This window comes from Eurosta solidaginis, chromosome 2, assembly GCF_040869045.1.
Source record: "Eurosta solidaginis isolate ZX-2024a chromosome 2, ASM4086904v1, whole genome shotgun sequence".
Classification (NCBI taxonomy): Eukaryota; Metazoa; Arthropoda; class Insecta; order Diptera; family Tephritidae; genus Eurosta; species Eurosta solidaginis.
The window spans coordinates 294313596-294341536 of NC_090320.1; the positions used below are offsets into that span (position 1 = coordinate 294313596).

The 27941-nt window shown below is 37.6% G+C and overlaps 1 protein-coding gene across 1 annotated transcript in view; it reads left to right on the plus strand.

The window, feature by feature from the left end:
- Positions 1 to 27941, plus strand: part of LOC137241230 (apolipoprotein D-like) — a 112579-nt gene that overhangs the window by 17604 nt on the left and 67034 nt on the right. The window contains exons 2-3 of the mRNA XM_067768597.1: positions 12202 to 12313; positions 12438 to 12571. Of these exons, the coding sequence (XP_067624698.1) occupies positions 12202 to 12313; positions 12438 to 12571 (246 nt within the window). The remainder of the gene's footprint in view (positions 1 to 12201; positions 12314 to 12437; positions 12572 to 27941) is intronic.

The following is a 27941-nucleotide window of genomic DNA, read 5'->3' on the forward strand; positions in this document are numbered from 1 at the left end:
TCTTTCGGTTGCAACGCGGGTTTCTTCATCGTACCAGTTGTTTTTTCGTGGCCGCCGGTAACCAATTTTTTCCTCGGCGGCAGTACGAAGTGCTTTGGAGATATGCTTCCACTGCTCCAGTATTCCTTCAGGATGAGTTGGCTCTCAGAGAGCAGGTGTGAGAGTCGAGTTGCGATATCATTGGCAGTCTGTTGTGATTGAAGCTTTTCGACGTCTAGCTTTCCTTGTGTTTTTTGTTCCTTGGTTTTAGCCGCGTTGAGGCGGGTGCGTATTTTGGCTGCAACGAATCGATGTTAGGTCCTCGGATCGTGCGCACATCTAAAACACTGGAGGCATGCCGTCCGTCTATCACAACGTGATCGATCTGATTACGAGTATTTCAATCAGGAGACAGCCAAGTAGCTTGATGTATCTTTTTATGCATGAACCTCGTGCTGGATATGACCATGTTTCGAGCACCGGCAAAGTCAATCAGCCTCAGTCCGTTAGGAGAAGTTTTATTGTGTAGGTTGAACTTTCCGACTGTAGGGCCAAAAACACCTTCTTTGCCCACCCTGGCGTTAAAGTCGCCAAGCACGACTTTTATATCATGACGGGGACAGCGCTCGTATGTGCGTTCTAATTGTTCATAAAAAGTGGCTTTCACCTCATCGTCTTTCTCCTCTGTCGGCGCATGGGCGCAGATGCAGGCGTGAACGCCAGCACTTGGCGACAAAGTCTCTCTCCCACCACGAATCCGACGCCGAAACTGCGCTTATTCGTATGGCCACTCCAATATATGTCACAATTTTTGATCTTCTTTCTTCCTTGCTTCGTCCAACGCATTTCTTGGATGGCGGTGATGTCAGGTTTTGCTTTGACGAGGACATCAACCAGCCGGGCATCTGCACCAATCCCATTCAGGGAGCGGACGTTACAGGTGCATGCCCTCAATTCATTGTCCTTCAAACGTTTGCCATGGTCGTCATCAATAGAGAGTGTATTTATCCGAGGCTTGTTGTTATATTTCATTGGAGTATGGTTTTACGTGGCGGGTCCCAAGCCCAGCGCACAACCCGCTCAGCGGGGGTGAAAATATTACTTGGCACGTTTATATAGCGAACCGCTTGCTCCAAGACAGACGCCCGCTTGCAGCCGCACCTAGAGGTGTACAAATGCTGCCGATGAGATCTCCCCCGGCTAGCCCTTAAACCGATTATGTCAGAGTGGCCTAGCCAGGTTGTCGCTTTCTCACATTAGCTCACTCTGTACTAAAGCATTAATCAACAGCTTCCATTTGATACCCATATTGTACAAACAGTTCCTGGAGTTACTCGGGTCCCTAGTCGGGTTACTCGAGACCCTAGTCACCCGGTATCAAAGTACTCATTATACAAACCTTCCCCGTGGAAAAATACATATATATATACCAATTTTCATAATAATCGGTCTAGTAGTTTTTGAGTTAATCGATGACATACATACAAACATTCATTTTTATATATGAGGGGATGTGTGGAATAACGGTATAACTCAAGAATCAACCTTTTGAGAAAAGTGAAAAAACTTAACAATGTAGGTAAACATAAATTTTTTTTATTTATTTATTTAGTAGATACATTAATAACCATTTTTAAATACATTATATTCTATTATTTAGATGTGCTTATAACTACTTGTTATTTCCGTTTGTTATTTTTAGCAATTTTTTTTATACTCAGTTGAGCAGAGCTCACAGAGTATATTAACTTTGATTGGATAACGGTTGGTTGTACAGGTATAAAGGAATCGAGATAGATATAGACTTCCATATATCAAAATCATCAGTATCGAAAAAAAATTCGATTGAGCCATGTCCGTCCGCCCGTCCGTCTGTCCGTTAACACGATAAATTGAGTATATTTTGAGATATCTTGATGAAATTTGGTATGTAGGTTCCTGGGCACACATCTCAGATCGATATCGGCTGGGCTCTTTTAAATAACTTGTCTCTGAATGCTACAAAATCTAAGGCGATGGCAATATCGAACATAACATATGATTTAAGCAGCCTTCCTGAAATTATGCTTAATGGCGATAAAATATTTTTTCACGATGCTGTCACCAATTTAGGATTCAAAATCAATTCAAATCTGATCTGCACTGACCATATCAACTTTGTGGTTGGTAAAATCTATAATATCGTTCGTAACTCATACAGAACTGCCTATTTATTACCGCGAGACGCTAAAATGAAGCTAGTCAAAGCTCTTATAATACCTCACATTTCTTATGGAGAACTTATTTATGGTAGCCTTGATTCGCTGTCGCTTAATAAATTGCAGCTAGCCATAAACAATACTGCTCGGTTCGTATTTTCTAAGAGGAAATTTGACCATATATCTTCGTACGCTGCCCAAATTCTCGGAAGCGACGTTTGTACTTTCCTAAATATTAGAAATTTATGTTTCTTACACAAACTACTACATTTTCAATATCCGCCTTACTTATTTAATAAACTAACTTTGTGTCAGTCTACTCGGACTCTGAATCTATTGATCCCTAACTTTAAGTACGTGACATCCTCCAGAATGTTCTTTGTCAGTACAATCCGTCTTTGGAACTCACTACCCTCCAAGACGAAAGCAATCAGAAAAGCCAGATGTTTCAAACTAGCAGTAATATCCTTCCTTAATCCACAACTTATCTTAATTATATAATTCTATCATTGATTATTCAACTATTGGGCCAAGGATGCTCCTTTCACACAATGTACTTATAAAAATTAATAGATTTTCTTTTTTAATTGTTATTATCTACTTTACCTTTTATTCTTCAAGAAAACTCCTCTTTATATGTAATTTGTAGTTGTAAGGTCGGATTGATGTACTATCTAAAAGACATAGTCTTACTTGTACAAATATGTTCAAATAAATTAATAAATAAATAAATAAATATTTAAAATGAACGATATCGGACTATAACCACGCCCACTTTTTCGATATCGAAAATTTCGAAAAATCGAAAAAGTGCGATAATTCATTACCAAATACGGACTAAGCGATGAAACTTGGTAGGTGAGTTGAACTTATGACGCAGAATAGAAAACTAGTAAAATTTTGGACAATGGGCGTGGCACCGCCCACTTTTAAAAGAAGGTAATTTAGAAGTTTTCAAGCTGTAATTTGGCAGTCGTTAAAGATATCATGATGAAATTTGGCAGGAACGTTACCTTATTACTGTATGTATGTTTAATAAAAATTAGCAAAATCGGAGAACGACAACGCCCACTTTTTAAAAAAAAATGTTTTTAAAGTCAAATTTTAAAAGAAAAGTTAATATCTTTACAGTATATAAGTAAATTATGTCAACATTCAACTCCAGTAATGATATGGTGCAACAAAATACAAAAATAAAAGAAATTTTCAAAATGGGCGTGGCTCCAACCTTTTTCATTTAGTTTGTCTAGGATACTTTTAATGCCATATGTCGAACAAAACATTACCAATCCTTGTGAAATTTGGCAGAGGCTTAGATTCTAGGACGATAACTGTTTTCTGTGAAAAAGGGCTAAATCGGTTGAATCCACGCCCAGTTTTTATACACAGTCAACCGTCTGTCCTTCCGCTCGGCCGTTAACACGATAACTTGAGCAAAAATCGATATATCTTTACTAAACTCAGTTCACGTACTTATCTGAACTCACTTTATATTGGTGTAAAAAATGACCGAAATCCAAATATGACCACGCACACTTTTTCGATATCGAAAATTACTAAAAATGAAAAAAATGCCATAAAAATACACCAAATACGAAAAAAGGGATGAAACATGGTAATTGGATTGGTTTATTGACGCAAAATATAACTTTAGAAAAAAACTTTGTAAAATAGGTGTGACACCTACCATAATAAGTAGAAGAAAATGAAAAAGTTTTGCAGGGCGAAATCAAAAGCCCTTGGAATCATGGCAGGAATACGGTTCGTGGTATTACATATATAAATAAATTAGCGGTACCCGACAGATGATGTTCTCGGTCACCCTGGTCCACATTTTGGTCGATATCTCGAAATCATTAATACCTTTAATTTGATACCCATATCGTACAAACACATTATAGAGTCACCCCTGGTCCACCTTTATGGCGATATCTCGAAAAGGCGTCCACCTATAGAACTAAGGCCCACTCCCTTTTAAAATACTCATTATCACATTTCGTTTGATACCCATATCGTACAAAAAAATTCTAGAATCAGCCCTGGTCCACCTTTATGGCGATATCTCTAAAAGGCGTCCACCCATTGAACTAAGGCCCACTACCTTTTAAAATACTCATTAACACCTTTCGTTTGATGCCCATATCGTACAAACAAATTCTAAAGTCAGCCCTGGTCCACCTTTATGGCGCTATCTCGAAAAGGCGTCCACCCATAGAAGTAAGGCCCACTCCCTTCTAAAACACTCATTAACACCTTTCATTTGATGCCCATATCGTACAAACAAATTCTAAAGTCAGCCCTGGTCCACCTTTATGGTGCTATCTCGAAAAGGCGTCCACCCATAGAAGTAAGGCCCACTCCCTTCTAAAACACTCATTAACACCTTTCGTTTGATACCCATATTGTACAAACGCATTCTAGAGTCACCCCTGGTCCACCTTTATGGCGATATCTCGAAAAGGCGTCCACCTATAGAAGTAAGGCCCACTCCCTTTTAAAATACTCACTAACACCTTTCATTTAATACCCATATTGTACAAACGCATCCTAGAGTCACCCCTGGTCCACCTTTATGACGATATCTCGAAAAGGCGTCCACCTATAGAAGTAAGGCCCACTCCCTTTTAAAATATTCATTAACACCCTTTATTTATTACCCATATCGTACAAACAAATTCTAGAGTCAGCCCTGGTCCACCTTTATGGCGATATCTCGAAAAGGCGTCCACCCATACAAGTAAGTCCCACTCCCTTTTAAAATACTCATTAATACCTTTAATTTGATACCCATATCGTACAAACAAATTCTAGAGTCACCCCTGGTCCACCTTTATCGCGATATCCCTAAATGGCGTCCATCTATAGAACTATGGCCCACTCCCTCTTAGGATACTCTTTAATACCTTCCATTTGATGCACATGTCATACAAACATATTCCAGGGTTACCATAGGTTCTTTTTACTACATGGTGATTTTCCCTTATTTTGTCTCCACAGCTCTCAACTGAGTATGTAATGTTCGGTTACACCCGAACTTAGCCTTCCTTACTTGTTTTTACTACTTTTATTATTTTTAAAAATTTTCTATTTTTAACAATGGAGTTCTCTGTCTGCTTAGTCGTTTTTGAAACCACTTCAATTCTTTTATTTTTCAGTTCTTTCTGGTCTACGACATTGAATATATTTTCATACCATTTCGATGCTTCACTACTGTAAAGTTTTATTAGAGAGTTATACAATTTTTCCATAAATGAAGCTAATATCTTTGTTAAATCAAAAGTCTAAGAGGAATTGACGCGCACGCACTTTCAACCAATAATAATTTTACTCTGCCTCACATTTTTTTACTACTCCAATATTTTCATTATTGTTTTTCTCGCCTACTAATTTTTAGTATGTAAACTTACAACAAGTGTTTTATGAAACAGTGCGCGTCACTTCATCAAAGTATGTCCCAATACTTTAAACTTATTGACAGATCCGACACGGCGATACTGACAAGTCACACGTCCCCGTGTGATGTACTTCAAAGAGTCTCCCACTCGGCCATTACTGACTCAAAGTCATACCTTCAGTTTTCCTTTTATTTATTTTATAATAAGAACTACACTTTTCTTTCAACATAAATAAACAAATTTAAATTCATTACAAATATCGCTCCGCTAAGCCACGTTATCATTTTCATCCACTTACACCAGTGGTTATATCTCCAATCTTACCACTTACACCAGTGGTCACAATTTCATTCTCCACCACTTACACCAGTGGTTACATTTCATTATCCACCACTTACACCAGTGGTTAAACTTAATTTTTCGTTAAAAATAAACTAAATAGATAACTCGAGTATGTTCAATTTTCGCAAATTGTGTTCTTACATTTCTATGTCATTGCTTTCAGTTTCTTCATCTTCTCCAACTATAAATATAGTACCATCAGGCATTTTACGCAAACGATCATGTGCATACTTATAAGTACGGATAGACTTTGGAGTGGATAGAGTGTATCTATCTCCATCCAAAACTTCAATAATTTTAAAAGCTCCTTTATATTTAGGATCAAGCTTTGTCTGGTTGCGTTCTTCATTTTGCAGCAAAACAAAATCTCCTACCGAGAACCTATTTACCGGAGCTTTATTTTTATTAAACCTTTTATTGTATTTAGCATTTTTGTCAATATTTTTTAAAGCGTTTTGTCTCACATTGTCGATGTCAATGTTCAATTCGGTTTCATCAAAACGAATCAGTTCAAGTGGTCTTGCAACCTTTCCTATTTAGTCGCTTTGCTAACCGTACAATTTAAAGCCAACTGTACATCGGGAAGGGCATCTTGCCACGAACGACCCTTGCTTGTCTCTACAGCAGTAAAAGTATTCTTAAGAGTACTCATTATTAGTTCTACCTGACCATTCGCACGCGAGCTGCCAGAAGCAATAAGATGCAATTCAATGCCATTAGATTTGCAAAAATCTCGAAACTCAGAACTAGAAAAACACCTACCCTGATCAGCAATTATGCGTTTAGGAGCACCAAAAAGTGATAAACTGAATTTTACTGCCTGAATACTATTCTTTGAATTAATATGTAAGGTATGGTGCACAATTACAAATTTTGTGAATGCGTCTATTAACACAAAAACATATTCCTTTTGGTCACACTTACCGCTAAGCTTACCGGTTGCATCAATATGCACTGTGTGCCACGGAGTCGAGATCTTTGGAATGGAATGTAGATCTGCCTGAACTTTACCAGAATGAGATTTAGAAACTTTACATGTAATACAATTGTCTATAAATTTTTTGACATACTTTGCCATGTTCTCAAACCAGTACATATCATAAAGTTTTTCGAGAGTCTTTCCCATCCGAGATGAATTAAAGATTCATGAACGCAATTTATAACGAGGAAGGATTGGCAAACACTTCGTTCTGCCGTTACGTTGTATAGTGCAATGTAGCACACCTGACCGCAGCTCATAAGTTTTGGATAAATTATCGCTAAGTTTTCCATTTTTTAAATCAGAAACTATTTTCTGAATTTCCTCATCGCGATGCTGTTCAGCAGTTAGCCAGTTTCCGGAAATATCCGCAAAGTTAACTTCTTTTCTTTCGACTTTATCTACGTGATTGTTTAAAGTACGTTGTGGGTTTCTTGAAAAAAAATCAACGTGGGCCATATGATCCCCATTCCTATGTATAATATCAAAATTAAATGACTGCAGAAATGCCCACCATCTGTGTACCCTAGGTGTCAAGTCGAGCTTGCTACGTGCCGATTTCAGGGAATTACAGTCTGTATTTACAACTGCAAGAGTCTCCAGTTCATAAGAATGGTACTTTGCTTCAATAGGTGTGGTGCTCTTACTAAAATATGCCACAATACGAAGATTTTTGTCACTTCTCTAAATAAGGATTGCACCATATCCTAAAGCGCAATTCAGTAGGACTATTTGGATCAAATATAGTAAGAACAGGAGAATCGGTTAACACTGCTATAATTTTGTGTCTAATATTTTCATGTGATGTCCTCCAAATAAGATTTCCTTTACTTAAACTCGTTAGGGCATATAAGGGCGACATTACTTGGGAAAAGTTTGGAACGAATTGGCGAAAATATGAAGCTAAACCAATGAATTGACGTAGTTGAGTCACCGCTTTTGGTGGAGGAAGATTTACCAAAGCTTCAATTTTTTTTGGATTGGGTTTAATTTGACCATCGCTCACTTCATACCCAAGGTATTCTACCTTTCGCTTCAAAAATGTACACTTCTTAACATTAAGCGAAAATCCAGCGTCAGTAAGTATTTGTAAAACAATGCCAATCCTTTTTATACTTTCCTCAACATCTTCTGTTCCTAATACCAAAATGTCATCCATGTAAACTATCACATAAGAATGAACTAGCTCCCCAAGAACTTTAATAACAGCCCGTTGAAAGACTGCTGGAGCGTCTCGTAATCCAAACGGCATGGCCAGGTACTCAAAGTGACCTTCTGGTGTTATGAAAGCCGTTTTTTATACAGAATCTGAATGCACCGGTATTTGATGATAACCGCTAACCATTTCCAAAGTAGTAAAATAATAGCTTCCATGAAGTCTATTAATTTGGTCTGATATTAAAGGCAAAGGAAATCTATCAGGAATAGTATTATAATTTAATTGGCGATAATCTACGCACATACGATCTGAACCATCTTTCTTTTTGACCAGTAAAATGGGGCTAGCAAAAGGAGAGCAGCTGGGCCGAATTACTCCCACCCTTAATAGTTCATTAATTTTAGCGCGAACAATGCCCTGTTCTTCAAAACTTAGTCTATAAGGCCGTCTACAAACGGTCTTATTCGGATCTTTAAGGCGTATTTGCGTAGGAGTAACAGCAGTAGAGGTACAAGGCGTGTCTTCCGTAAAACTTTCTTTGAACCTGTTCAAAATATTCACCAATTTCGATTGAAATTGCAATGGAATATCAGTATTAAGATCTTTAATACTGAAGATTTGTATTTGCTTCTTACAATTATTTACTGAAATTTCAACTTTACTAAAAACTAATTCTTTACAACTCATTTTGACGCACACGCCCCGGTTTAAAATCTCACGCCCTATCATGATATTGTATGACAAATGTTCATCTGGTAATAGGTGAAAAAGTATTTCCATCACAATTGAATTTATTTCAATTGTGGCTAAAATCTGCAATGTACTGGTAACACTCGCGTGACCAATACCTGACATATTCACAACATTGTTAAAACGCTTACCGCAAAACTTTGAACCTATAGATTCTTTCATAAGTGAACACTCCGCTCCAGATTCGTAATAAAAAGTGTATTGCTCACCTGACTCTCGTAAAATACCTAATGGCGACTTAACAGCACAAATATCGACTTTACGATTAGCAATACCGCTCGATGTTTTGTTTTTAAAATTTTCGGTTGCATTTGGACATCGGGGGGCGTAATGCCCCAAACCCTGACAACGATAACACTTGACTGATGCCTTGTTTGGAATAAAAGAACTTCTATTTGGTAATTCCTTCTTGGGTGTTAATTATGTGGCTTTATCCAATTTATATTTGCACATCACCGCTTTGTGTCCTGTTTTACCACAGATGAAACATTTGACAGCAAATGGAACTGGGGAATGCTTCTGACGTTTGGTATCAATTCGTTCACATCCACTGCTCATTGTTGAAATATTCCTCTTGATAAGCGACATCGAATTTAGTTCTTGCTGTAAAAGCTTTCTTGTTCCCACGTTTGATGTGAAAGCCAATCGGTGAATACGAGGGTCGAACTGAGCCACATGTGCCAGCACTGTTGAAATGACTATCTCTTCCGTGGACAAATTTTTCCATTTGGTCGATAATGACGTCATTATTGTTGCTGCATAAGATGCAAGGCACTCATCTTCTTTTGGTTTTTTATTGCTTAAATTTATAAGGAAAGCAGCATTTGTCTCCGAAAAGTCGAATCTTGAAACGAAAATATCTCTGAACTCACTCCAATTCATATCGTGGTATGAAATGTGTGTTAGCCAATTTGCAGCTTGTCCTTTTAAAGCACGACTAAGAACCAACATTAAAGATGCACCCTTTAAGGGCTTCTCTGCCATGCACATATCTGCGGTGGCTATCCAGGCTCGTGCACTTACACTAAATCCATCTGGATCAAATTCCGGTAGCTGCACATCACTATTTGGACTGAACGTCGAACCAAATGTTTTTAACAGCGAAACAAACTCTTTATTTTGTTGTTCGTATAATTTTTTCCATACACTATTTTCACTATTTAACTCTTCTGGCTCATTGCCCACTTCTGATGACGCAGGATGCGAAGTCATTATCAAAAGTCTAAGAGGAATTGACGCGCACGCACCTTCAACCAATAATAATTTTACTCTGCCTCACATTTTTTTACTACTCCAATATTTTCATTATTGTTTTTCTCGCCAACTAATTTTTAGTATGTAAACTTACAACAAGTGTTTTATGAAACAGTGCGCGTCACTTCATCAAAGTATGTCCCAATACTGTAAACTAATTGACAGATCCGACATATATATAGTTTATATTTCCGTGCTGCTTGTTGAGGTACTCCAGTACAAGCTCTTCGTTATTAGTAGTTAAAACGCATATTATGTCATCCACGTATCTAGCATAAAATGACACGCCTAATTTGGACTTCAGCTCCTGTATGGACGTTTCTTCCAGATCTTGCATGAACACTTCCATAAGAATTGCTGATTTGGGGCTTCCCATTTCAAGACCGTTTGTTTGTCTATATATTTTATTGTTGAATTGGAAATAGTTTTGACGTAGAGTGGTTCTTAGCGTATTTGTGATTTGCATACTTTTCACTTTCTTTTTTGTATTATGAACTATTGTTGAGCTAACTATGTCCAAAGTATCCGATAGTGGTATTGATGGGTATAAATATTTTATGTCGAAAGATACCAATTTGCTGTTCCATGTTAGCTCTACGGTCTCAAGTCTCTCTATTAGTTCTGTTGTGTTAGCTATTGCATATTTGTTCCTTAGCTCCAGAGTATCTTTCAATATCGTTTTTAAATATTTGGACAGTTTGTAACATGGCGCCGATTTAAAATTAATGATGGGCCTCATTAGCGTGTCCGGCTTGTGGATTTTTGGTAGCGCAATCAGTGGAGGAGCCGAAGGGTTCAGTTGGACCAATCTATGTGCCATGTTAGAATCTACTATATTTGTTGCATTTTTTATAGCAACTTTGATGTGTTTTTGGTATTCATCTGTGGGATCCTCTCTCATTCTACGACATTTCGTTTCCTCTATGAGATTTTCGGTTTTGGATATATATTGCTCTTTTTCGATTAGCACAGTGGTGTTTCCTTTGTCCGCTTTCGTTGTGACAATATTGTTTTTCCTTAGTTTATGCCGTAGATTCTTTATTGTTTTCTCCTCTGTATTCGATTTTTGTCCATCCTGTGCTTTCACTCCCTTTTTTATGATTTCCCTGCGCATGTGTCTTGCGTGCTCCTGTTCTTCCTGTGGTATCAATGATATTGCCATCTCCGCATCTACAGTCGCTTGCTCCGTTTTTCTTACTGTATTCCGGTCCATAATATTGTGCCTCAGGCCCTTTTCGAGAAGTTGTACCACTGTTGTGAGGTTAACGAACTTGTCATGAAACTGGTGAGTCTTTTGGTTTTGGTTACCCTCTCGTCGTCCTGCCAGCTTCTCCAATTTTCGGTTCAGCGACCTGTATTTTTGTTGTAGTTCCTGATCGATCTCTGTCTTAATGCGGTCGAAACATTCCATTAATTCAGTCTTAGGTAGTTGTTCTGCCAATCTTAAATGGATAGATAATAACTCGGCATTTTTCTCATCCTTTTTCGAGTATAAGCTTTCCAACTCATATTTTAAAAAATGCTTTCCGCTTTTCTAAATGTTTTTCTGCTAGATTTGGTATTTGCCTTTATTGTTATTTTAGCAAATTTTGGAATAACATTAAATTCCAGGCATTGCTCGCCTTTGCTTTATATATTTTCAGTAGGCGTCGCTTGTAAATTTTAAGTAGTTCGTTCGCGTTCAAGTTAAAAGCCTGACAAGCAATAACTGACTTATATTGTTTTGTTGATTTTCCGACAGGATGGATAAATGATGTATATTGGAACGATTTTCCGTCACCCCTTGTCAAATTTGGTTTTGAGGAAAACCGGTTTCGGCGTTGTGCCATCATCAGTGTCGATTTTCGTTCTGATCTGTTGTTGTCGTTTGTCCTGTATTTATAGTTCGTACGTACATGAGCAGGTATTGTCAAAATTGATGCTTGTGTATATTTAGTTATGTGTATGTGCTGTGTGTTCATTCAAAATTCAAAATAAAAGGATATAAAAATATATAAAATTAAATAAAAAGTATCAAACTAAATTAACAAAAATTATAAAATCAAAAGCAAAATATAATAAACTGTAATAAAAAAATATACTCAGCCCACCAAGTTTCTTTTAACAATATCACTTTTTTTTAAATTAATTTCCCTTGTTTTTCAGTGTCCCTTTTTCAATTTTAATTTTTTTGACATCATCATGTTTGGTGGCCGGAATTTCAAAACGAGGTTCGTGTCCAGATATAGCATATGAAAGAAGCGTGAACTTAAAAGGGGTGAGTATTAAGTTCTATATACTTAAATAAATTAAGTGCCAGCTCTATAAAGCTAGGCCAATTTTATAGTTCTATGCATAGATCATAACACCATTTTAAAAGCTTATGTTTTAATTATTTACAGTTCAAAGGTACCTGGTATTTGCAAAGTGTATATCCTCCGAAGAAGATTGAACCTTACCGCTGCCAAAAAAGTGATTACATTCTTGGAAATAGCGATAACCCTGAAGTAAAATACTTCCAAATAAGTAATGAAGAGTAAGTATTTTTAATTGCAGGCAAAGCTTTTGGTTTTAGTTGAAAGTTATGTTGCTTTTATGTTGTTGATTTTACGACAGGTTTACACCCTGTGAAGTGAAGACTTTTGTGTCAAAAGACATTTTTTTCAAATTCCAAGTGTATAGGTAAAATATTTGTTTCACTTTTCGTTCTCAAAAACTAACACTGAAGATGGCACATTACCGAAGCCGGTTTGTACTAAAATCAAATTTGACAAGGAATGTTGGAAAATTGCTCCAATATACATCAATAACTTGAATTGGAACCATTTCCGCCATTCCTCGCAAGTTTGGTTTGGAAACAAACCGGTTTCGGCGTTGTGCTATCTTTACTTACTTACTTAATTGGCGCTTAAGCGTTTAAACGGTTATGGCCGTCCAACAAGACGCGCCAGTCGCTCCTTCTCTTTGTCAACCGGCGCCAATTGGTCACACCAAAGGATTTTAACTCGTTTTCCACCTAGTCCTTTCAGCGGAATGGGGGCCGCCTTCTACCTCTGCTTCCATAGGCGGGTTCCGATATAAACACTTTCTTGGCCGGAGCGTTATCTTTCATTCGCATAACATGGCCTAGCCAGCGCAGCTGCTGCGTTTTAATTCGCTGGATTATGTTGATTTCTGCGTGGAGCTCGTACAGCTCATCGTTAAATCTTCTTCAGTACTCGCCATCACCAACGCGTAGAGGTCCATAAATCTGTGGAAGATCTTTCCTCTCAAACATCCCCAGAGGCGCTTCGTCTTATGTTGTCATTGTCCATGCTTCTGCACCATATAGCAGGATAGGTACGATAACTGACTTGTAGAGTATGTTTATCGTTTGCCGAGAGAAGACCTTACTTTTCAATTGCCTACCTAGCCCAAAGTAGCTTTATTGGCAAGAGTGATTCTTCCCTGGATTTCAGAGCTGATGTTTTTGCTAGTGTTGATGCTGGTTCCCAAATAAACGAAGTCTTTTACTATTTCGAAATTATGGCTGCCAACAGCAGCGTGGTTGCCAAGGCGCATATGCGCTGACTCTATGCTCGATGAAAGCAGGTACTTCGTTTTGTCTTCATTCACCATCAAAACCATCTTTATCGCTTCTTTTTCCAGTTTGGAGTAAGCAGAACTAACGGCGCGTCGCGGCTGTTTAGGCCGATGGTATAAATGTCATCAGCGCATGCGAGTAGTTGCACGCTTTTATATAATATTGTAACGAATTTACTGCAATTCCCCTTATTTGCAATCTTCTGCCAACGTTCGTATCGCTAAACTGTTGAATAAATAACTCCAATATTGAATAATGGAAAAATGGCCTTTATTAAAGTACTTCACAATAACACTTATACTTTGCAACGAATAGCTTGCTTAATAACCAAACTGATTGATAGCTCAAATGAAACTGACTTTCAAAATAATACTGCTATTGCTCGCTAGATAGCATCTTAATCGAAACTGCCCATAGCGCCTCTACCGCTGATGCTTTTATACTCTGTGATTTCCTCGTGGCATCTTCTAGGCGCTTCCAGAACTTTACTTAGTTAGCTATAAATTTCTCAGCTACAACTACAGATGTAAGTTAAGGAACATGACTCCACTCAAATCAGGTGGCAAATATACACAAAAATCTTTAAACGTTGCTATTTGATTTATTTACGAAATCCGTTGTAACATTCCATTCTCACATACTGACATTGCGTTAGCCAGCTGATGCAATGCCAGGAGTAAAATTACTAAGGTATCGTATTAAGATAAACATCCTATTCAATATGCCTATTGTAAACTATTTGTAAGTTATAAATAAGAGTAAAATGTAAAGCTTAGTCAGGTTTTTGAGCGGCATTGAAATAAAGTGCAAGAGTTTTTTAAAAACTCAATTTACCCAAATTAAACTTTAATTGGTGATCCTGCCAGGAGACACGCAGTGATAGCCTGTAAAAAGGTTGCGTGTCCTCCGGAGTGAAAAAAAAACACTGTAAAAATTAAAATAAAACAAATGTCTCAAAATAGGAGAGAAGAGGAAAAAAAAACACTCTAAAATTAAAGCAAACAAAAATATTTGTCAGCTTACAAGAACCCTAAAAACCCGAAGTACGTAACTCCAGAAAGTGAAAGGACCACCAACATATGAACAGCAGCATTCATCCACAAAGCGAACAAGGATCCAATAGAAGGACGAGAATCCGAAGACGAAGAAGCGTAAGCTAATGAATAAAATAGTTAAGGTATATGTTAATATATAGTATGTATAAATAATTATATGTATGTACATATAAATTAGAAGATTATAAAAGTGAAAGCAAAACAAGAAGAGATAAAGCAAAATTAAAAAATAAAATTTATATGAAGTGCTGAAAGATTGTGAAAGAAGATTTGAAAAGGGTATATAGATCTGGATTCTTTAATAGAAGATTTGACAAAAATGTCGTTAAGTAGTAATAATAGTGCCACTAATATGGATGTAATATCTAGATTGATTGCCGCCAGTACGGCATCATTACGAACGGATGTAGAGCAAATGGGGTGACAGATACAGGCCATCAACACCAGTAATGCTGTGACCGAGTTTGTACCCGAACAAATAGATTCAAATATAAATTGTGACGAACCTTTAGACAAGATAAATAATTATGTAAGTTAGCGCGAAGCAGCCAATAAATCCATGTCCTTGTACACAAGGGGAAGTAGGAAATATTTCGCGGCGTTAACAATTTTAAGGAATAAAATTACCCGTGAGGCCAATGATATACTGACCAATCACGGAACAGTTTTGAATTTCGACGCAATTTTAAGTCGTCTGGACTTTGCCTTTGCTGACAAAAGGCCAAGTCATATAATCGAACAGGAGATGAGTGTCCTGAGACAGGGATCGAAATCCCTGATAGGTTTCTATAATAAGGTTAACGAGAAGTTGACGCTTCTCATAAATAAGACCATAATGACTCATGGGACAAGCTCACCCATAACTAAAGAGCTAAACTCTAAAAACAGAGCCACCGCTCTGCGGACCTTTATAACTGGGCTTTATCACCCATTAGATCAAATATTGTTTACCTTGGCACCGAAGGATTTGCCAAATGCCCTTGCCAATGCTCAAGAGTTAAATGCCAATCAAATGAGGTCACAATTTGCTTTGCAATATTCGCCAAGCCACCCGCAGAAAACTTTTAATTCATCTCCCCACAAACTACCTTATAATAATCGGAGAAATCAGGGGTTCAGAATAATTTGAGGTACCCGCAGAAAAATAGTCCAATATTCGGCGACGATAAAAAACCCGTCCAGAGCCAATGGATGTAGATCCATCCCTGCAAATTGAGAATAGGCCTAGTAATAGATATATGCCACAGGGAGTTAGAAACAATTCGCAAAACAACAATTTTAATAAAAGAGTTGGAGGTGCGCAAGTCAGTGCGCAACCACAGGAAAAAGTACAACGAGTAAATAATATTAATGAAGGCCATTTTTTCGGCCAAAAGTAAGCTTGCCATATATATATCTGTATGACCAAGCTATAAAAAAAGATTTTGAAATTTTAGTAGATACAGGTGCAAGATCCTGTTACATTATGAAGGGAATTTATAGGAATCCAAAAGAATTGGATACTTATAAGAGGATAAAAACCATTAATGGTTATACAATAATAAGATTTTACCACGAAATTCAACTGTTTTGGATTTGGATTTACCACTCAACACAGATGTCAGAGCAGAAATTCGCATGGATGTGGAAAGACCCTTTGGTCCAAGCAATATCCATATCCAATGTCTGTTAATGGTTTTGTTAATGAAGAAGTCCAAAGTCTATTGCAGAAGAGGATTATAAGGGAAAGTAAGAGTCCATATAACTCTCCATGTTGTGTAGTTCCAAAAAAGGGAATTAATAAGGATGGAAGTCCTAAGTTACGCTTAGTGATTGATTTTAAAAAAATAAGCGAAAAAACTATTCCGGATAGATATCCGATGCCGAATCCAGAGATCATACTTTCAAATTTGGGGGAATCAAAATATTTTTCAACGATAGATCTCGAATCTGGATTTCATCAAATATTAATGAGAAAAGAGGATATTGAAAAAACGGCGTTCTCCGTTAATAACGGGAAGTATGAGTACGTGCGGATGCCCTTTGGCCTTCGCAACGCTCCCAGCATATTCCAACGGACTATGAATAATATTTTGCATGAATATATGGGGAAGTTATGTCATGTCTACATTGATGACGTTATAGTATATTCACGTAATTTGGAGGATCACTTGAAACATTTAGAATTGGTAATAGGAGTACTGAAAACGGCCCATATGAAAATATCTCTAGAAAAGTCTAGGTTTATCGAGCAAGAAGTTGAGTTTCTGGGATACATTGTATCTCATAAGGTCATTAAAACCGATCCAAAGAAAAGAGAAGCAATAAAAAATTATCCAATACCAAGAACTCTACGTCAGGTTAGAGGATTTTTAGGTTTAACGGGATATTATAGGAAATTTATAGAAGGTTATGCTAAAATAGCAAAACCAATTACAAAATATTTACAAGGGGAAAATGGTAAAATCTCCCAATATAAATAAAAAAAAACTATTGTCAATCTAGACCAAGAGGCAATAGCTGCTTGTGAAAAACTAAAGTGATTGTTGTGTCAGCAGATAGAATTGATAAAACCAGATTTTACAAAAAAATTTGTTGTAACAACGGATGCATCAAATGTAGCCGTAGGAACTGTGTTATCTCAATAGGGGAGACCAGTGACTTTTATTTCAAAAACATTAACCACGACTGAAAAAAACTATGCGACAAATGAAAAGGAATTATTTGACATTGTGTGGGCATTGAAGAATTTACGAAATTACCTTTATTCGGTGAGAGATTTGGAGATTCACACCGACCATCAACCATTATCATTTACAATTTCTGAAAGAAATCCAAATATCAAAATGAAAAGATGGAGGGCATTTATTGAGGAGTTTTCCCCAAAAATTATTTATAAACCAGGTGCAATAAATGTGGTTACAGACGCTTTATCCCGGCAAATTTTAAATAATGTAACAGAGTCGGAAAATGATGAAAGTAACTCAAGCGACTCTTTAACTAATATACAACATTCTGCAGAAAGTAGTGATGAATATCAAATTGCTGCAACAAAAAAACCATTAAATCATTTCAAACAGCAAATCCTTATTGATAAGGGTGCTAGAATTACAGCCTTGGAAGCCATCTTTCAATTTAATAACAAACGCTTTTTGATCGAATATGATCAACCTGAAAATATTCCTTCGGTTTTGACAGAATATTTGAATCCAAAATTGGTTACCGCAATTTACTGCACACCAGAGTTGCTTTATGGAATTAAACATGTCTTAAGAGAAACTTACACATCGACAAAATTTATGCATTCTAGATCTTTCCCTAATGATATTACTAATTGGGAGGACCAAGCGGCTATTATAGAACAAACTCATAATCGCGCACACCGCAATTATAGAGAAAACTTAAAACAAATCAAAGATCAGTACTATTGGCCCGAAATGTACAAGCAATTTAAACAATATTCAAGAAATTGCGAAGTATGTAACAAGAATAAATACGACAGGCATCCGAAAAAGATTCCAATTGGGGAAGTTCCAATACCGGAAAGAGAGGGAGAACAAGTACATATTGATATTTTTTATGCTCAACATTTGAAATTTACTACTTGCATTGATGCATATTCTAAATATTTGGTAGTAAAGCAAATTGAAGATAAAATTAATTTGGAGGAAAAAGTAATGGAAGTTATCCAAAGTTTTCCTGAGTTAAAGGAAATAACGGTTGATAATGAACCTGGGTTTATTACAATGCAATTTAAATCTTTAATGCAAAGATTAGGAACAAGAATTATTTTTTGTAGTCCAGGTCATAGCACAACTAATGGACAAGTTGAAAGAGTGCATTCGACAGTAATAGAAATCGCGCGTTGCATTAAACACGAATATAATTTAATAAGTTTTGCTGAGTCGATATATCGTGCTGTGCATCAATACAATAAAACGATTCACTCAGTAATAGAAGAAAAACAATTTCAAATATTTTTTAATAAAGTGCCACTTGATGCAGTTCGGTCAAAGCTTTTGACTGCGCAAAATAAAATGTTAGATAGGGAAAATAGAAACAGGGCTAGTAAAACATACCAACGTGGCGATGTTATATATGAAAAGATTATAGGGGAGAGAAATAAGCTAAAACCTAGATTTAAAAAGCAAGTGGTAAAGGAAAATTTAGGAAATAAAGTTAGAATCAATTATAGGAATAGAATAGTACATAAAGATAACATTAAATCTTAACTTTAATTGCAGGGAATGGAGTTTATCATATTTCTGGCATTACTTACTATAGTAGGGACGGATATAATCGATTATACAAGAGAAGATTATGTATTAATAGAAGATGGAGACGTAGCATTATACAACGACTTTGGTGACATTTTCCATGTTACAAATTTAGCTTATTTTTCCGAAATATTACTACTAGATGAGGAGGATTACAACAAAAATTTAGGTTATGATAATGTTAGGGAAATTGACATACGTGACGAGTTTCATATCAATATGGACCCAGAAATAGAGCTAATACAGACGTTGTTAGGGCAATTAAAAAAAACGGAGAGACGTTTAAAAAGAGGAATTAATGAATTAGGGACTTTATGGAAGTGGATAGCCGGTACCCCGGATCACGACGATTTAGTTTTGGTAAATAATAAATTAAACGAGTTAATTTTAAATAACAACAAACAATTTATGACAAATTCAGAAGTATTTAATGTTATTTCTCAATTATCAGAGACAATAAAAAACGCAAATAAAAATTAGTATGCTACACAACTAAGGAAACGTAGGAATAAACTTTTACTACTATGGTTAAGTTCATATTTATCCAGCAGGCGGAGTGTTGTTACTGTTGATGGGGAGTCTTCTATTCCCTTTATTGCCTCTTCTCGGGTACCACAGGGGAGTATACTAGGTCCATTATTATTTAATCTTTTTATTAATGACATTAGCAATAGCTTTATGACATTACCAAGCTACATCTGTGGTGTCTCAGGTCTCATCTGTCCTTAAATGCATCTAAATGCTTTCATGTGACCTATTCTAAGTCATCCAATATACTTAGCTCAAAATATAGTATTTCTAATTGTGAACTTCAATGTCTTAGTGAGATTAAGGACCTTGGGGTTATATTTGATAGCAAGTTTTCCTTCAACAATCATATTAGCCACGTTACCTCTAAATCTTACTCAATGCTGGGTTTTGTTAGGCGCAATTCCGCGAAGTTCTGTGACCCTTATACTTTTAAAGCTCTCTATACTTCTTTTGTAAGGTCTCATTTAGAATATGCTGTCTTTATTTGGAGACCTAGTACTATGACAGCTATAAATATACTAGAGAGAATACAAAAACGCTTTCTTAAGTATGCTCTTTGGACGTTAAATTTTGAGGAGCCAATACCATCTTATACTGCTCGTCTTACATTACGTCTCAAATCCTTGGAGAGTCGAAGATCTATACTCTCCTTGTCCTTTACTTTCAAAATTGCCAAGGGCCTAATTAACGGTCCATACTTATTAGAAAGGATTCGGTTTAATGTCCCTCAACGGTTTCTTCGTAATATGTCTCCTTTCTATGGGGTTAATACGAGAACGCTATATGCTCGTAATGCTCCCGTAAATCGTGCTTTAAGGGAGTTTAATTCACTAAGTGATGCTATCACTTTGGATTTTTCGATGCCAATTAATGCTTTTCTCGTGATGCTTAACTCAGCCCTATAAGTGGTTCGATTTATAGACAAAATTAGTATGTAACCTATAAATTAGTTAAGTACATAGTCTGTAAGGATTGTATTCCAAAGACTCATAAATAAAGAAATAAAGAAATAAATGAATTACAGAATATTATTATATATATATATATTATAAATTTTGAATTCAGCAATTTTACATTTAGATGAAATTATAGACATTATTGCAAACGAGCATGGACGATTGAGTGTGACAGATTTAATAGATATTTCTAGTTTTAAAATATTACAGAATAAATATTTAATAGTTATTTATATTAGGTATCCAACAATTTTTTTAGATTGTAAATTTTACGAAGTAAGAGCATTTGCTAAGTAAGATAGTAAGTTATTTATGGAAAAAGAGATTGAAAAATGTGAGAATCAATATGTTAATGTTAAAAATTGTAAGAAAGAAATAGTGAATGTATATTGTGAAATAAAATCTTCAAATTCTTGTTCAGTGGATATTTTGTTAGGAAAAATGACTAGATGTATAAAAATTAAAGAAAGGAATAAATAAAAATAGTTTCAGGAAATCATACTGCTGACAATCATAATGTATATGGAGTTTATCTCGTAACTTTTAAAAATCAGTCAAAGATTGACAACGTAAATTATGAGAACACAGATGCAAAAATATGGAAATATGTAAAAAATAATAAATTCAGTAGCTTTGAAATTGTCAAATATATAGAATCTGAAGACTTAAATTTAAAATTTGAAAATATAAACTTTATTGATGTCATAAAAGGTGAAATAAAATCAAAACACATATTTTGGATAGGTTTAATAATAGTAACAGTTATATTTATGATAATGGTTCTAGTCAAAGCTGCTAATCAATACAAAATATTTAAGCAAAGAAAACAAACTGAAATTAATGAAAAGAGATTTAAAAATTTAAGTTCTCAAATTGACGGGACGCTTCATCTGATGAAAGGGGAAGTTAAGGAACATGACTCCACTCAAATCAGGAAGCAAATATAAACAAAAATCTTTAAACGTTGCTATTTGATTTATTTACGAAATCCGTTGTAACATTGCATTCCCACATACTGACATTGCGTTAGCCAGCTGATGCAATGCCAGGAGTAAAATTACTAAGGTATCGTATTAAGATAAACATGTTATTCAATATGCCTATTGTAAAGTATTTGGAAGTTACAAATAATAGTAAAATGTAGTTAGTCAGTTTTTTGAGCGGCATTGAAATAAAGTGCAAGAGTTTTTTAAAAACTCAATTTACCCTACTTAAACTTTAATTTGTATAATTTCTCATTTGAGTAATACTTGCACAAATTATTGCCCTCTCTTTTGACAACTCAGGTAAGATATATGCATATGTTTGTACATTGCTTCTCCGCTGCTGGTATACTTATTATTGATTCGTTTATGTAGATACATAATGATTGAATTATTGATGTGAATTCAAGTCACTGCTTAGCATAGGCCTAGAGATGGCAGTACCCCTTAGTGTTGCTAATATTCGTAACACTGCCCTCCACTTAAGTCTGATCGTCCCGATCAGACAAATCTCTCGATCTAAACGCTGCTAGCATCGCCAAATGTACCATTCTTCTATTTCGTGATTTCCCAATTGCTTGTATGCGGTAGATGACATTACTGATCGTCTTCACAACTCTGTACGGGCCTTCCCAACTGCACCGATAATTGGATGGAACACCTTTCCGCCGGTGAGGGTTGTATACCAGTTCCAAATCTCCCTCCCGGAAACCTTCCTAATTATTTTCCTTGTCGTACCTGTGTTTCATCTTACTACTCATTATCCTGGATCGTTCCCTCGCACTCTGTTGCTGGCCAATGAAGAACTACTTCGCAAAGCTTGATCTTGACGGATTGACTTTGCATCTTCAGTATCGTCTTGACGTTTCACAACAGTAGTGCGCGCTGCCTTGAAACCACCCTTGCATTCTTTCTGGAAAATTCTTTCAGTCGTTTTAGTGCGTCCATTAGGGTTTGTCAATGCCAGTGTTTTTCTCGCAGGTACTTTTGATTTCGCTTTATTTGGCCCATTCGATCCATCAACCTTTGCTCGATCTACTTTCCTTAACTTTCGTGGTCTCTGTCGAATCTCCTCCACCAGCACTCGCTTACTGCTGAACCCTTTTTCCAAACTGAAGTTAAGTGGCACATTTTGGTTCTCATAACGCATCACCCTTCTCTGAATATAGATCTTGATGTCATGGTCAACCAAGAAATCAACTCCCAATATAACTTCATCAACAACCTCCGCCACAACGAATTTGTGTAAAACCATGACCTTCCCAATTAAGACTTCACAGATCACTTCTCCCAGGACTTGGTTCTACTCGCATGTGACCGTACGCAACCTCGCTCCAGGTAATAACTTTACTCTCCTGTAGACCAAATCAGATCGAATCAAGGAATGAGATGCGCCCGTATCTACAGTCAGTACATGTTCTTTACCATCCACATTCCCTCTGACGGTAAGACTGCTCGATTTTCTACCAGTTTGCAACACAGTTATCACAGGATATTCAATAGCTGGATCTAGCTCTCGATCTCTACCTCTTACTCGCTCTTGCTCATCTCCTCCAGCTTTGCGTTTACGGCCACCCACATTGTTGGAACTATTAGGACCAAGATCGCAATGACGTGCAATGTGACCGGACTTCCCGCATTGGAAGCAATTGATAACTTTATCACTCCGCTTTTGCGATCCTTTCAGCGGCTTCAATATTGCGTCTACCCACTCTGGCCTTTCTACTTCCACACGGCGTGCTTTGAAAACTGGCTTAACAGAAGCGACGCTGTTTCCTCAATCAGATGACATGACACCGTTTCTGCGAATGTTGGCTTTGGGTTTGCTTATGTAAATTAACGTGTTATGGTACGTTTTATATTTTTAAAAAAGGAAGCGGACTTGCGTCCGCTTTCATATTTATTGGTTGTGATTCAACTTAAGAATAATTACAATGAATGTCTTAACTTAAAATTACACCTATCATTGGCCATACGTCACGTTGCATTTGCATGTGTGCCCTATTTCTTGTTATTGCCCAAAATCGAACTATTGCTGATTGTTGTTTACTGCGATCGTTGCTGACTGTTGTTTACTGTGGTTATTGCTGACTGTTGTTTGTTACAATTAAACCGATGATGAAGCATTTAATGAAGTTGCGCGTGCAGGCCGTTGGTAAGGGTCAGCTTGGTAAGCGGTTACCTTAACTTGTAGCTCGCTTTGTTTCAACGTTCCGTATGCCATTTATAAAGCTCTGAATCTTTACATTTTCAGTGTATTCCACGGGTGCGTCCGCATTCGCTAAATGTGCTAGCCTTCCAATATCCGACACAAACTCATGCAATGTTTCACCAGGCCTCTGGAAGCGGTTCAGCAACTCCATTTGGTATATCTGTCTCCTATGCTCAGTTTCGTATCGTCTATCTAGAGCGCCCATCAATGCTTCATAACAGTTCCGTTCGCCCTCTGGAATGGTTTGTAAAATCTCAGCTGCAGGCCCTTTCAACGCCATGAACAGTGCAGCAACTTTATCTTCAGCATTCCAGTTGTTCACTGCTGCGGTCTTCTCAAACTGTAGCTTAAAGACCTGGAAAGGAACAGAACCGTCAAAGGATGATGTTTTTACCTTTGGATTACTCGTTGAAACTGCTAGGCGATTTAGTTGCAACTGCTCGATACGTCCTCTCAAAGCATTCACCTCGGCCTCGATTTTTTCTTCAAACTTTAAAATTTTTGTATCTTGTGCCTCCAACTTCGAGGAAATACGTCCTTCTTGCTCTTCCAGTTGAGCAGAGACCTGCGATGATATCTGTGCTGAAATTTGCGCCGACATTTCGGATATTCGTACTTCTTGTGCTTCAATCTTGGCTGTTATTTCAGATGACATTTCTGCAATACGTGTCTCCTGTGATTCCATCTTGGATGCCATATATGTCTTCTGTTCTTCCAGTTGAGTTTCCATCTTGGATGTTACTGTCGACGTTTGTGCAGATATTGCATCTAATATTGTGTTCAAGTCTGTGTTCGCCATTGTCTGCGGTGTATCGTTCTTCTCCTCAATTTTTGTTGTTGTCTCGTCGCCATTAAGATGAAAGACATACTCTTCCACGTTAATTCCTTCTGATTCCATTGCCTCTCGTAGTCTTGCCTGAAGTTCGAGTTTATTGCCGGTTGTATACAATCCACGGGCTTCCAACTCCTTTTTCAGTTGCTGGATCCTTAATTCACTTAAATTCGCCATGTCCTTGTTGTGCTCTGCAACTCTGGAATTTATTCAACAATTCCTCTTCTGACACCAATTGTAACTAATCTACTGCAATTCCCCTTATTTGCAATCATCTGCCAACGTTCGTATCGCTAAACTGTTGAATAAATAACTCCAATATTGAATAATGGAAAAATGGGCTTTATTAAAGTACCTCACAATAACACTTATACTTTGCAACGAATAGCTTGCTTAATACCAAACTGATTGATAGCCCAAATGAAACTGACTTTCAAAATAATACTGCTATTGCTCGCTAGATAGCGTCTTATTCGAAACTGCCCATAGCGCCTCTACCTCTGATCCTTTTATACACTGTGATTTCTTCGTGGCATCTTCTAGGCACTTCCAGAATTTTACTTAGTTATAAATTTCTCAGCTACAACTACAGATGTATAATTTCTCATTTGAGTAATACTTGCACAAGTTATAGCCCTCTCTTGTGACAACTCAGATAAGATATATGCATGTGTTTGTGCATTGCTTCTCCGCTGCTCGTATACGTACATATGTGCAGACGCAATTATTGATTCGTTTATGTAGATACATAATGATTGAATTATTGATGTGAATTCACGTCACTGCTTAGCATCGGCCTAGAGATGGCAGTACCCCTTAGTGTTGCTAATATTCGTAACAATATTGTTCCAGAGCGGTTAAGTTCTGCAGCTGGTACAATTGAGGGGATGTGTGGAATAATGGTATAAGTCGAGTTACACCGTTTTTCCATAAATCAACTAAATAAAAAGGGCACGATTAAACACACATATCATATTAATCTTATAAAATAATAGTGATATTTAACAAAGATATTAGCTTCATTTAGGAGAGCAGAGAAGTGTTTCCTCCATAATCCAAGTATTCTCTGGATATCAGTTACAAACTTGCCGTTTTCGTTCTTACTGGAGTTTGCCCCGGTCTTAAAACCTTCCGTCTGTCGCGGAATTTTTTGGTCAATTTTTCGGGCGTTATTCCTGGTGGCTAGCAGCTCAAGCTCCTCGCACTCACGGCTTTCTGCCCCTGCTTTTTTCTTCCTGAAAAGGCGTATCGCCCTTTTTAAGTCGCGATACCGTTCACCCACTCCTCTTGTTGCACTCGCTTTTACGTAGCCCTATAGGCAGCGTCTTTTGTTGTGGTTGCAACGCGGCATTTTTCATCGTACCAGTTGTTTTCCGTGGCCGCCGGTAACCAATTTTTTTCTCGGCGGCAGTACGAATTGCTTTGGAGATATGCTCCCACTGCTTCTGCATTCCGTCAGGCTGAGTTGTGCTCTGAGCGAGCAGGCGTGAGAGTCGAGTTGAGAAATCATTGGCAGTCTGTTGCGATTGCAGCCTTTCGACGTCTAACATTCTTTGTGTTTTTTGTTCCTTGGTTTTAGCCGCGCAGAGGCGGGTGCGTATTTTGGTTGCGACGAGATTATGGTGCGAGTCGATGCTAGGTCCTCGGATCGTGCGCGCATCTAATACACTGGAGGCATGCCGTCCGCTTATCACAACCGGCAAGGTCAATAAGCCTCAGCCGTGTGCTATCTTTAGTGCAATTTATTGAGAACGAAGGAAGAAAAAGATTTTAAATCCACAATTTGATTTTAAAAAAAATTTCTTTCAACCCACACGACTACACTTGTCTTTATATTATAGATACGGCCCGAATTCGAACCAATAATTTTCGATGCAGACAATTATCGCAGCGGAAAGAGGTGAGAGCAGAGTCACGCCAAAGCAGTGTACAGTATGCTCTACGCTGGGACCTCGAAAACAATTGCTGCCAAGTGTTTGCCTGCATAGATGACTTAGACATGCTGGTTAGAGATACATTTCTTGTAAAGTAAAAAATTAAGCCTCAAATCAGCCAAGCAAACACTTGACTGGAGAGCTGATCTGCCGAATTGATTGCTCTCAACAAGGCTCATGCAGTCCTGGTGATTAGGGTTCCGAAAATATTGATTAGGGATCTTACGAATACTCAAAACCGCTTCGTGTTGAAGCCGTATTGAGGACGATGAGATTAAATCATGTTGTCCCTACATGCTTTAAGTGTTCAGAACTTTTTTCGGCACTAGGTTATTGGTGGTGGTACATGGTTGTTGTTGTTGTAGCGATTAGGTTACTCCCTGGGGAGTGTTATCGATGTGATGGTCCTTTGTCGGATCCGATACGCTCCGGTAACACAGCACCATTAAGGTGCTAGCCCGACCATCTCGGGAACGATTTACATGGCCACATTGAACCACTCCCTCCCTCCCCACCCCCAAGTTCCATGAGGAGCTTGGGGTCGCCAGAGCCTCGTCTGTTAGTGAAACGGGATTCGCCGCTCGAAGGTGAGGTTGACAATTGGGTTGGAGAAGCTATATATTGCGCTACACAACCCCTTGGTACATGGTCTAATTTAGTGGTATTTGAAAACACATCGTCGCTACGAATGAGTTCTCCATGTTGAATTCATTTACTCGAGGTGTTACTTACATAATTCCTGTTCAACCGATTTAACTGCTTTGGCCATCCAAAAAGTTGCTCCAGTCGATTTTTCATTTGACTGACGGGTGCCAATTGGTATTACAAAAGGAATTCAGATAGTTCTTTATCTGGTCTTTCCAGCGGAGAGGGCCGCCCTGTCTGAAATTTCGTTTAGTTTTGAGCCGCTGTCCTTCCCGATTCTAGCTAGGCTGAAGGTGTTGCTCAACGTCATTTTGCACAGCCGTATAAACCAAATGCAGGCATAATGCATATGGGCTGCTCGTTTTCGTGCTGTCCAAGACCGTTTTAAACTTGACGAAGGGTAATGTGTGTCAATTCTTTTTTCGCGACTTTTTTCCAAGATTTGGCGTATAGTGAAAATCTGGTCGATTGGGGATTTACCAGATTTGTGTAGACTGGGCAAAGAACACTTGAATTTCAAGCGTCAGACATGCACTCGTCCGATCATATTTCACGCATCCTATGGTATTTCGCACAAAGGCTTATACATGCACCTTATATCAACTCCTCGTCGCCGTATTCGAATAGCTCTGCAAGAAATCCATCAGCACCCGCGGTCTGGTTGTTTTTTAATCTGGTTATTGGTATTCTGATTTCGTTATAGTCGGGTGGAGGAACATACATCCATAAATTCATCGATTGCGGGCTCAAGAAAATCATCTTCCTTGGGCGATAGGTATATCGCTGTCTCCATTTGGATGGTCAGAGAAATATTCCCAATATAATACTCTCTGAACATGGGATAAAAACCTCATGCTCCTCGCACTCACGCCTTTCTGCCTATGCTTTTATCCTCCTGCAAAGGCGTCTCGCTTTCTCT